General features: G+C 37.1%; 1 protein-coding gene across 4 annotated transcripts in view; it reads right to left on the bottom strand.

Annotated features, from left to right (window-relative positions):
- The window catches only part of HEATR5A (HEAT repeat containing 5A), a 109,787-nt gene that overhangs the window by 17,251 nt on the left and 80,331 nt on the right, over positions 1–12,205 (bottom strand). For all 4 annotated transcript variants that reach the window (XM_055309209.1, XM_055309211.1, XM_055309212.1 and 1 more), the window contains exons 28-33: positions 11,056–11,278; positions 9,074–9,322; positions 5,333–5,460; positions 3,853–4,000; positions 2,500–2,772; positions 732–956 (exon numbers count right to left, since the gene is read on the bottom strand). In XM_055309209.1, the coding sequence (XP_055165184.1) occupies positions 732–956; positions 2,500–2,772; positions 3,853–4,000; positions 5,333–5,460; positions 9,074–9,322; positions 11,056–11,278 (1,246 nt within the window). The remainder of the gene's footprint in view (positions 1–731; positions 957–2,499; positions 2,773–3,852; positions 4,001–5,332; positions 5,461–9,073; positions 9,323–11,055; positions 11,279–12,205) is intronic.

Below are 12,205 nucleotides of genomic sequence, written 5' to 3'. Positions count from 1 at the left end.
CTTACAAACAAATAAATAAAATATTTAAAAAAAAAAAAAGGCAGATGCTCAACCACTGAGCCACCCAGGCGCCCTATCTAAGGCCTTATTACAGGACTAATGACAATTACCATTACTTATGTTGAAAATGAAAGCTATACAACAATAATAGCAAACAAAATTCAATGGATACTGAACACATACTGGCTATAATTTATTGATATATACCAGATAATAAATGAAATGCTTTCCATATATTATGTTAGTGCTCTAACAATTTCCTGCAACATAATACCTTTATTTTGTTAATGAGAAAACTAAGGCTCAGGGAAGTTGAGTAACTTGGCTAGTCAGTTAGCTGGTAAGTGGTAGAATGAGGATATAAACTTGATCATTCCTATTTTAGATTTACAATGCAGAACTTACACACTTTTAAGTATACTGTATTAAAAGTTTCTGTCAACTAGTTATGGATCATATTATATTTGTAAATTAAAATTACATTTGAAGGTCTCTCACTGTCAACTTAATATACAGGCTGCCAACATTTAATTGCATTAAATAGTAAAGATACTAAAATGAGAACAATGATGTTTCTATCTACTTTATACATATTCTCTGAACACATACACAGTGAGTATGGGCCCCTCTAGGTAAGAATGCCAAACATAATTTAATAGCTTATTCTCAAAAGAAATCTCTCTTGCTTTTTATGATAAACTAAACAACTGTTTCTAAACAGACTTAATTACCTGGATCCCAACAATCAAGTATTGTTGTTAAAGCACTACGGAGGAGGTCAGTCCAAGCACTGTGACTCTTTTCTGCTCTGGCCATGGGAGAAGACAATATTCCTTTCAGAGCCTGTAGGGAAGCTGCAACAGTTGAAGGTAACTGGCCTCCAGGTAACTTCACAGCAGTTTCTCTGAGGACCCCAATTGTAAGGTATAATATAGTAGGGAGAATTGAGATGCTTCCTGTAAGATACATTTTTAAAAATACTCTGTGTTTCAGTCTATGTATATAGTTCCAAAAATGAAATCATCAATGAATAAGACAATGTCCAAGATTTCTAGCTTTTAAGACATTTTTCAGAAAGGATTACAACTGTTAAGATAATTTAGGTAGCATTAAGATTTTTAAGACTGCATCAAGTTTTGATTATAATTGAAAATGTTATTTAAATTATGTCACAGTATTTTTTGTATCTTTTGGTGTCTTATTTGGTAGCTCACATATGGTGAATTTATTTTTATTTTTTAGTGTGATAATATATGGGCAACACAAAATTCACAATTTTAACAATTTTAGAGTGTACAATGTTGTACAACCATCACCTATTATCCACTTGAATTTATTTCATAATAAATTCATTTTCTAAGGAATTTGTAGCACTCAGTACAAATTATTAAAAATTTCATGGTCATTAAGGAGTTGAAAAGTCAGTTATGTTTAAAATGGAAGAGACTAAAACTAAAATGATAAATTTAATGTTCCCAGAGGTTACTCAGCAAAACTCTTCTAGTGTATTTTTATCCCAAATCTTCTGCTAGTCACTTTTTCTGCCATTTTGGTGCAAGGCAGTATGTGAGAATAAGGAATACAAGTTTTAATTCAAATCAAAGCTGAAAATGATGTTAAAAGTAGGGTGGCACATACGCTGCATATTTAAGCAAAAATATGCTTATCAATTAAGAAATCTATTAAGAAAAAAAAGAATTCTATTAAGTACTGAGTGCCTATTACATACTAAATTTCCTAAGGGATACAGTATTTCATTGGAAACAAGACACGTTTGCATATATGTTTATCTTTTTGATATGTAACAACAAATTACAGATAATGCCTCTATATGATGCATAAAACCTATCTATATGTAGAAGCAACATCATACATACACATATATGCATACACACATGAAATAACAAAACTTTACGACCTAGAATTTTTAGGAAAGAATTTACAGATGACATAGGCATCGAGATGAACTTCAAAGGAAGGCAAAATTTTAAAAGGGGAGAAGGGATGGGCCACTTCAGATCAAGTAACACCATGGACAATAGGGATAAGCATGAAGGCTTGTAGGTTAGACTCACACAAAAGGAATAAGGAAGAGCTAGTGACTAGCAAAGCCCTATGGAACCTTAAATGCTCTTAGAAGTATGGCCTTGGTTCCAAACTGAGGACAATCTTGTCATTACCAAGATAGGGAAAGTCCATTGGGCATTTTGTACCAAAAAATGCCCAAGAGCTAAATCAGTGCCACTGACAGGTTAAAAAAACTGTCAACCAAAAAAGAGCATTATCCGTTGATAGTGCATGCTCTCTGCCTTCACCCTTTTAGTAAAACAAATTACTAGAATGCAGTGTTAATCTTAGAGGATTAAAAACATTACCCACCAAACCTTTGAGTCAGCATTAATTTAATGAGAAAGGGACTGGCAACCATTGTCTGCTTTATTTATTAAAACCATTTCTCTTTCTCCAGGGCAAGAAAATCAATCAAATACCATAGCATACCTTCAGGAGAGCACACTGCAGGAAGTTCAGAGAGGATAACTAACGCAGCTGACACCAATCTACTTCCATCCTCAGACAGCACCTGTGGCTTTGTAGCTTTTACTCCTGGGCTACCCGTCAATTTAGGATTTAGTTCTGGAAGCTGTCTAACTAAAATGCATACACACAATTCCAATGTTGCAAAAACCAAAGATTTCCCAGGCACAAGTCCTCCTGTGTCCTTTCCCTCTCCAAACTCTGGCAGGGTTTCCTTTTCGGCAGCCCCATCATCAACTAAAAGACAGAAAGAACAGTGTTGAATAAACACTTGTGTTTGCTCTGCTTTTGGTAGATGGTAGTTTAGTCCATTTCTGTTGTAGATAAAATATTTAAATGGCTGAAGTCTTGGGTGTTAAAGACTGAAAGATAAAGTTATGGAGGTAAATGGAGTTGTCTTTATAATGATTTTTTTTTTCCAGTGGATCAAAAGAAATCCTTGGTAAACCTCTCAGCCTTAATATGTTGTCTGGTTAACACCTTGCCATTACGACTGTGAACCTAAGAGGTCCAGCTCCAGGGCCTACCTTGTAATTTTAAATAGTGATAATGGCAGGCAGAAAGATAAGAACTGAGGTCCCTGATTTTTTTTTTTTTTTTTTTAATAAACTGCCACACTAGCTCAGGACTGCCTGCCTCTGGGGCTTTTTTTAGATCACAGTCCTTGTGTTTTATTTTTTTATTTTTTTTTTTTTTTTAGTCCTTGTGTTTTAAAATCCACTATTAGATTGAGTTTTCTGTTATATGTAGTCAAATGTAATATTAAAAAAACTCAGTACCAAATTAGACTTATAAACAAGCAATTTAATCACTTTGCAAAACATAAGTCATTAAATGACTGTCACTAGTTATGCGGTACTTGGCTGGCTCCATCAGTGGAGAATAAAATTCTTGATCTCTGGTTTTAAGTTCAAGCCCCAAAACTGGGTATAGAGATTACTTAAATAAAAAAAACTGTCAGTAGTTCTTACATGTCAATATCAGTAGTTCTTAGTAAACATTCATAGCTAAATTAAGTACTCAACCAGTATAAGGGATTTTTTTTCCCTCCCCTTCTAAGATTCTGTTAGAATTCTCATTTTTCCAAGGAATAGCTTCACTACTGATAAAATAAATCCAAGCTAACATGTAGAGGTGGATGAAAGGACTTAAAGCCATACCTAGAGACGTTTCATTTGTGCTACACACAAAACATTATCAGAACAACATAGACATATATGAATAATTTTTTTAAATGCTAATTAATTTGATTATAATAATATGATTAATTTTGCATTATGGGTTAACATTAATTTTGCATTATGGGTTAACATTCACCTTCTGCACTTCGTCTTTTTTCCTTGACATGTTCTTGAGCTGCACAGATAATCTGTCTTACCACTTCAAGTGAAGCCAATTGAATAGAGGGTGATTCTCGGGTCAAAATTACTCGATGTAGTACATTCAACAACTCGATGCCCAAATCCTATCATAGAAAACATTTAGGGGAAACTGTATTGGAAATCACATACCTTCTTTTTTAAAATATTAATATTAAATGCCATGAAAAAATTCAAAATGGGAATATAACAAATTGCTCACAAAAAATAAAAGTGTAGGTACAACAAAGTTAGGCAACACTTTTTCCACTTCAAATTGACCCCAGACTGGTTTTTGTCCAATCTTGCAGAAGATGGCACTATGATAAAAGACAATTTTCCTAAAATGGGAAAATGGAAAGGGAAACTTCCAAAGCAAGATGAGAAATCTGGCTAAAGGAATGTGGTAACCACTGCCATCTAGATTTCCAGATCTGTATTGAGGTTTCTAGCAATAACAAAAAATGACAGCGAAGGATGACATTAAAAGTGGTAAGTTAATAAGCATAGAATGGATATCTCTCTAAAGAAAACAACAACAACAACAACAACAACACTGGGACACCTGAGTGACTCAGTTAAGTGTGTTTGCCTTCAGCTCAGGTCATGATCCTGGGGTCCTGGGATGGAGCCCATGTTAGGCTCCCTGTTCAACAGGGAGTCTGCTGCTCCCTCTCCCTCTACTCCTCACCCCACTCATGCACACTTTGTCACTCTCTCAAATAAATAAACTCTTTAAAAAGAAGAATAAAAAGTTTAGAATTTATTCTAAAGCAAATTCAAGTTGGGGAGGATGCTGTTTAGTAATTTAAACCTAATAAAAACCAGTGTTAATAGGTTAAATTACAGTCTACATAGAAAATCATAGTTGCTCTTAGGAAATAAGTTAAAGAAAGTGCCATACTTTCATAGTGATCCTATTATCATGGTCACAACTAGGTCAGATATTAGTGTCTGATTCCACCTATAGACTAGCCAGTAGTTTCTTTAAAAACCAGGAAGCAGAACTCAGCCAACAGGGATGCTCTGTAATAGACATAATAACTGTGAACCAAGTAGATTCTCTCTTGGGAAAATGGAATATAAGATACAGATTATAGTATACAAAGAACAGAATACACTGAAGCCGCAAAATACAAAGAAGGAAGGCTATATGTAACTAGTGGCTACTATACCAGCCACTGCATTACAGCCCCTTCCTCTCATTGCTGAAAGTTCAACTACAGAATGGCTGTACTGAGTGGTCAGAGGCATGCCTGCTCCTAGATCAGCATAGTTGCTGACACCACTCTAGCTCTGAGAGATCTAGTCTTGCAGCAGTTTAGTTTTCTTTTTTTACTTCTCTGTGTTCGTGTTCTGTTTGCTGTAGTAACTGAACATGTTTTTATTCCTGTTCCTTGAAAACTACAGAAGCCTAATAACAAAAACCAAGAAATCACCTGATCACTGCCAATTTTAGATCTGGGCCAAGGAACATCTAGAAGGGCCTGTAAGGCATGTAAACAAGCAGTAATGCTTTCCATGGTTGCATCTGAGCGTAAGGAACACAGAAACTCCACACTTATTCCTGTAGAAACAGAAAAAGAGAAGCTTCTTTGAGATTATTTATCAAGTTAAGGAATTCATTTTATATTTAGATAAGATATACAATTAAGCTTAGCACAAAGGTAAAATAAAACACAATGAATTTAAGACTAAACAATTAAGACTAAACACCCTGGGTGGCTCAGCGGTTGAGTGCCTGCCTTTGGCCCAGGGTGGATCCTGGAGTCCCAGGATAAAGACCCACATCGGGCTCCCTACATGGAGCCTGCTTCTCCCTCTGCCTGTGTCTCTGCCTCTCTCTCTCTCTCTGTGTGTCTTTCATGAATAAATAAAGATCTTAAAAAAAAAAAGATTAAGCAATAAAGCAAGTTTTTTAGTTGTTTTATCAACTTGTACATGAAGAGTAATCTCAATCAGGCTTGTGCACTACAGTGTACTGCTATGAAATAGTTCAAAGATGCAAAAATTATAATAAAATTACACTAGATAGCTTAATGTGTAGTTTTTTATTAAAAAAAAAAAAGGGGGTGTCGGCCCTGGTGGCCCAGCGGTTTAGCGCTGCCTTCAGCGCAGGGTATGATCCTGGAGACCTGGGATCGAGTCCCACATCAGGCTCACAGGATGGATCCTGCTTTTCCCTCTGCCTGTCTCTGCCTCTCTCTCTGTGTCTGTCATGAATAAATAAAAAAAAATTTTTTTAAAGATCTTTATTCATGAGAGACACAGAGGGAGAAGCAGAGACACAGGTAGAGGAAAAGCAGGCTCCCAGTGGGGAGCCTGATAAGGGACTCGATCCCAGGAGGATCATGAGCCAAAGGCAGACGTTCAATTACTGAGCTGTCCAGGCGTCCCTAAAAGAAATGTTTTGTAGTTGTTGTTGTTTTGTTTTTTGGTAACCTGAATCTTTGACGTTTTATGTATACTGAAATTCAATTTTCCAACCTATAGTATAACACCCAGTACTTATCCTGACAGGTGCCCCCCTCAGTGCCCATCACCCAGTCACCCCATGCCCCTGCCCACCTCCCTTTCCCCAACCCTTTGTTCGTTTCCCAGAGTTAGGATTCTCATGGTTTGTCTCCCTCTCTAATTTTTCCCATTCGTTTTCCCTCCTTCCCCCGATAATCCTTTCACTATATTATAATCTCCATAGAAGTGAAACCATATAATGTTTGTCCTTCTCTGATGGGACTTATTTCACCCAGCATAATCCTCTCCAGTTCCATCCATGTTGAAGAAAATGGTGGGTATTTGTCCTTCTAATGGCTGAGTAATATGCCATTATATATATGGACTGCATCTTCTTTTTTTTTTTAAGATTTTATTTATTTATTCATGATAGACATAGAGAGAGAGAGGCAGAGACACAGGCAGAGGGAGAAGCAGGCGCCATGCCGGGAGCCTGACGTGGGACTCGATCCCAGGACTCCAGAATCGCAACCTGGGTCAACGGCAGGCGCTAAACTGCTGAGCCACCCAGGGATCCCCTGGACTGCATCTTCTTTATCCATTCATCTTTCGATGGATACCGAGGCTCCTTCCACAGTTTGGCTATTGTGGGTATTGCTGTAATAAACATTGAGGTGCAGGTGTCCTGGTGTTTCACTGCATCTGTATCTTTGGGGTAAATCCCCAGGAGTGCAATTGCTGGGTGGTAGGTAGCTCTATTTTTAACTCTTTGAGGAACCTCCACACAGTTTTCCAGAGTGGTTAAAATAGGCCCCATGCCCAATGTGGGGCTTGAACTAATGACCCTGAGATTAACAGTCACATACTCTATCAACTGAGCCAGGCAGGTGCCCCAACATGTAGAGTTTCATAACTTTGTTCTTACTAAAATTTCTTGAATTTTTTTTAAAAGATTGTATTTATTTATTTGTGAGAGACACGGAGAGAGAGGCACAAACACAGGCAGAGGGAAAAGCAGGCTCCCCATGGGAAGCCCAAAGTGGGACTGGATCCTAGGGTCCCGAGGTCACGCTCTAAGCTAAAGGCAGATGCTCAACCATTGAGCCACCCAGGCGTCCCTAAAATTTCTTGAATTTATTGAGTGAATATCATGGATCAAGCACTGCAATCTTTACATATACCATTTCATTTCATTTCATTCTCACAATACCTGAGGAAGCAGGCACTTTTTTTTTTAAGATTTTTATTTTTAAGTAATCTTTATACCCAAAGTGGGGCTTGAACTTAAAACCCTGAATTGAGATCAAGAGTCACATGCTCCATGGTATTATTAACACTTTTTGACAGGGAGATGAGCACATAGAGCTTAAGTTACTTAATTTGTTCAATGTCAATTACAATGGGGTACATGAAGAATTTTTTTTATTTTTATTTATTTATGATAGTCAGAGAGAGAGAGAGAGAGGCAGAGATACAGGCAGAGGGAGAAGCAGGCTCCATGCACCAGGAGCCCGATGTGGGATTCGATCCCGGGTCCCCAGGATCACGCCCTGGGCCAAAGGCAGGCGCCAAACCGCCGCGCCACCCAGGGATCCCAACATGAAGAATTTAAACTGAGGTAGTAAAACTGCATAGCTTACGCTCATAGTAACTGCCATCCTTCACTCTAGAAGTTTATTTTTTTATTTTTTATTTTTTTAAATAGTTTATTTATTTATTCATGAGAATACACAGAGAGGAGAGAGAGAGAGGCAGAGACACAGGCAGAGGGAGAAGCAGGCTTCATGCAGGGAGCCCGACATGGGATTCGATCTGGGGTCTCCAGGATCAGGCCCTGGGCTATAGGCGGCGCTCAACCACTGAGCCACCAGGGCTGCCCTAGAAGTTTGTTTTTGAAAAGCTCCTGTCTCAAGGCAAATGGAAACAAAATTTTAATATACTCAATGACATAGGAAATGTGGTCATGTCTGGTCTGACAAATAATAACAGAAGTTCTGTGAACCACAAAGCTTATTTAATTTAATCTTTTACCTCTATAACCCTTATATTTCATTTAATCGATAATTTCTTTATAGGTAGTGATCTAAATGGGTTGTTTTCTAAGAACTAGGTAAAATATGAAAAACATTTCTTTCATTTATTCTAGAAATTCACTCTTAGATATTTGACTTTATTTATTTATTTATTTTTTAATATATTTCACTTTAAAAATGAAATTTCGGGAAAGCCAAAGAATGGGTTAAACTTCATAATCTAAAAATTTCATCTCTTTGACTTTAAATATTTGCTTGCAATTTTGTACCTTGAATATATTTTCTTGAACCTTGCAATCCTTGAAAATGCAGGTAGGAGGCAGGAGGTGGGATGGGGTTTACAGGTGGACTCAGTATACCAATATACTCAGTATATTTGTATTTTTTAATATAGAGAGAAATTTAAAAAATTTATAGACACCACACAAACCTTTAAAAATTGTGTGGAAAAAACTAGGATTGTCTTACAATTCCTATAATTCATTCAACATGATGCTAAAGCCAGCTTGTAATGGGATTCCAGACTTAATGAAATCTTCAATTCTGTAAATTACTCAATTATACTCAATTATATCAAGGTTATCACTAACACCTAACAAAGATGAAATAATAACCACCAAGAGCTGATAGGCAGTGAGGCACAATTCAAGAAAGATTCTATAGGGCTGGAAGCTTGTTAGCTCTTTTACTGACCTAAAATAAGATGGAATCTATCAGTGCAGACATCTTCAGGGGACTTAACTGTAGCTCCAGATGATGAACCCTGACACATGGATGTTGGTGTTACAGGTCTTGAAAGATGAGCTGCTTCTTCATCCGGATCAGCAACAACAAAACCTGTGCTGGTAAGCCACAATGCTGTAGCATGCAGGATAAGCGCCCAGGAGTTGTAATAATGTAATTTTGCATTTTCACTAGTCTCTGCTGTGTAGAAAGCACCACCTACAAAAAAGCAGCAGCAGTTTCAGGAGGAAGAAAAGAGATTAGTTCCCACTACGTTTTCTCTCTTCTCTATTACACGATAACAGAACATTCCCATCATCCCAAAAGTTCCTTTATGGAATTTACATGTGACGTGTGTTTGAAACAAATGTGCTGATATCCATTTACCTATTTAAAAGATTAACATTAACATTTTGCCCTTCTAAAAAACAAACAACAAAAGAAACACAAACATTTTGCCTTCTTAAATCATTTATTTATTTAAAAAAAACAAAACCCTAAAACTTTGTTATACCATTAATTCTATCCCTCCTGTAATCACCTTCCTCAAGTCAGTGAGTCACTGCCACAATAGATGCTTGTATTCATAATAGATGTTTACGATAGATGTTTATATTCATAAATAACATGTGCTATTATTTTAACTTTTTAAAAGGCATCATATGGTAACCTTTTTGAACTTGTGTTTTTCATCGAATTTTATGTTTTTGAGATTTACTTATATTGCTTTATGTCTATCATTCACTAGTAGCTGACATACTGTACCAATGAATCAATTTATTTCCATTTTGATGCTACTGAAAAAGTACAATGAACACTCTATCTTTCTTCTTTTTTTTTTCACTCTATATTTCTGTGTATAATTCCAGTTAAATTTTTAATAGAAGTTGTCAGGTCGACCTGAAATTCATATCCAAGAGGAAAAAAAAGGGAATTTTGGAATAACAGGAAGAGTAAAAGTGGCTACCAAATATCTAATCCAAAAAATGCAGATTAATAACTGGACTACAAAATTAGATGCCTATTCCATTCACACACACAAAATCTAGTTGCACTAAAGCCCAAATTGTAAAGTATAAAATTGTAATGCTTCTAGGTCTTTATGATCTTAAAAAAAAACCCACTTATCAGGTATTATAAAAAACCACAAACCATAAATGACTGATTACACTAACTTTAGAAAGATAAAAGAACAAGCTATAGACTTGGAAGGCACATAATCACAAAATAATAATAATACTGAAATTATAGAAGGGATTAACAATTCAGTAAAATCATGACAAATACCACGTAGAAAATGGACAAAGATTATGACCAGGTGACTGATGGAAGAATAAACTTAGCACATAAACCTATGAAATTATTATTATTTTTTATTTTATTTATTCATGAGAGACACACAGAGAGAGAGGCAGAGACACAGGCAGAGGGAGAAGCAGGCTCCATGCAGGGAGCCTAACATGGGACTCGATCCCGGGACTCCAGGATCACACCCTGGGCCAAAGGCAGGCACTAAACCTCTGAGCCACCCAGGCGCCCCAGCACATAAACCTATGAAAAAAGGTTTTCAATATACAAAATAACAAAATAAAACAGTGAAAAACTACTTCATATCCACCTAATGGACAGAAATTATTAAGCATGACAACATATAATGGTAGAGGATGTAGTGAAACAGAAACATGCTATTGGTGGGCATATAAATGGTTATAACTGCTTTGGAGAGCAATCTGGCAGTATCTTATAAGGTAAGATGTGCATGCCTTATTACCTAGCAGGTCAACTTCAGGGGTACCATCCTGAAGCAATTCTCACATGTTTATTCTATCTATAAATGGAAGTTATTATAGGGAAAATGTTTCAGATAAACATTAGCTACTAAAGGATAAATTCTGAAAAAAGTTACTGATTGTCACTCTAAGAATTATGTACATATTTTACAAACTCCTTACCTTCAACAGGAAGTTGGGAGGCAAATTCTGAAGGCAAAGTTAAGAGAGCAAAATCCTGAAGTGCAGCAAGCCAGAGCCTACTCAGTGTGCTCAGGTCTGTGTGGACTAAGTCAAGCAGTCCATCTGTTGAATGTGGCCCGTTTCTGACACTCTCTTCTGAACAGGGGATAGTCTTCAAAGGTTGTCTGTGGCTTTTATGTCTTTCTACAGCAATTATGTAGACCTGTGACAGGGTTAATTTGTAAACAGGAAGATCTTGTACCCATTATAAGGTGCTGTAATATTTTCATCTTGCCCAGGAGACAGACCTTACCTTTGAGCATACTAGATTTCAAATGCACTCTGATACCAAGATGGTATACACATGTAACCACATATACAAACAGGAGTAGAAAGATCCACAAATATTCCCTCAATGAGATGCATTATGGATAGCAAATACTTGACAAATATGCTACCGTTCTGCACTTTTATATCCTTGACAGCTCTAACTAAATGATCACAACATTCTTTCCACTAAACCTTGTTGTAGCCCTATAATCCACCTTAACATATGGCTTCAGGGTCCATTTCTGAACTGCGATAAGCTGAAATACAGAAAATATTTTCTATTTCAAAGTCAGTACTAGGGATCCCTGGGTGGCGCAGCGGTTTGGCGCCTGCCTTTGGCCCAGGGCGTGATCCTGGGGACCCGGGATCGAATCCCACGTCAGGCTCCCGGTGCATGGAGCCTGCTTCTCCCTCTGCCTGTGTCTCTGCCTCTCTCTCTCTCTGTGACTATCATAAAGAAATAAAAATTAATAAAAAAAATTGTTAAAAAAACAAAGTCAGTACTAAATTACTACAAAAAGTTTATATAAATAGATTGAACATGGATTATTTATAGGACTACAGAATGTAAGTATTTTTTTTTTAATTTTTATTTATTTATGATAGTCACAGAGAGAGAGAGAGAGGCAGAGACACAGGCAGAGGGAGAAGCAGGCTCCATGCACCGGGAGCCCGATGTGGGATTCGATCCCGGGTCTCCAGAATCGCGCCCTGGGCCAAAGGCAGGCGCCAAACCGCTGCGCCACCCAGGGATCCCCTAGAATGTAAGTATTCAACAGAGGAACAGAGGATACAGCATTTACTATCCCTTTATCTTTAA

Source organism: Nyctereutes procyonoides, unplaced genomic scaffold, assembly GCF_905146905.1.
Source record: "Nyctereutes procyonoides isolate TBG_1078 unplaced genomic scaffold, NYPRO_anot_genome, whole genome shotgun sequence".
Classification (NCBI taxonomy): Eukaryota; Metazoa; Chordata; class Mammalia; order Carnivora; family Canidae; genus Nyctereutes; species Nyctereutes procyonoides.
The sequence above is the reverse complement of the archived record's forward strand: the minus strand, read 5'-3'. Positions and strand labels throughout refer to the sequence as shown.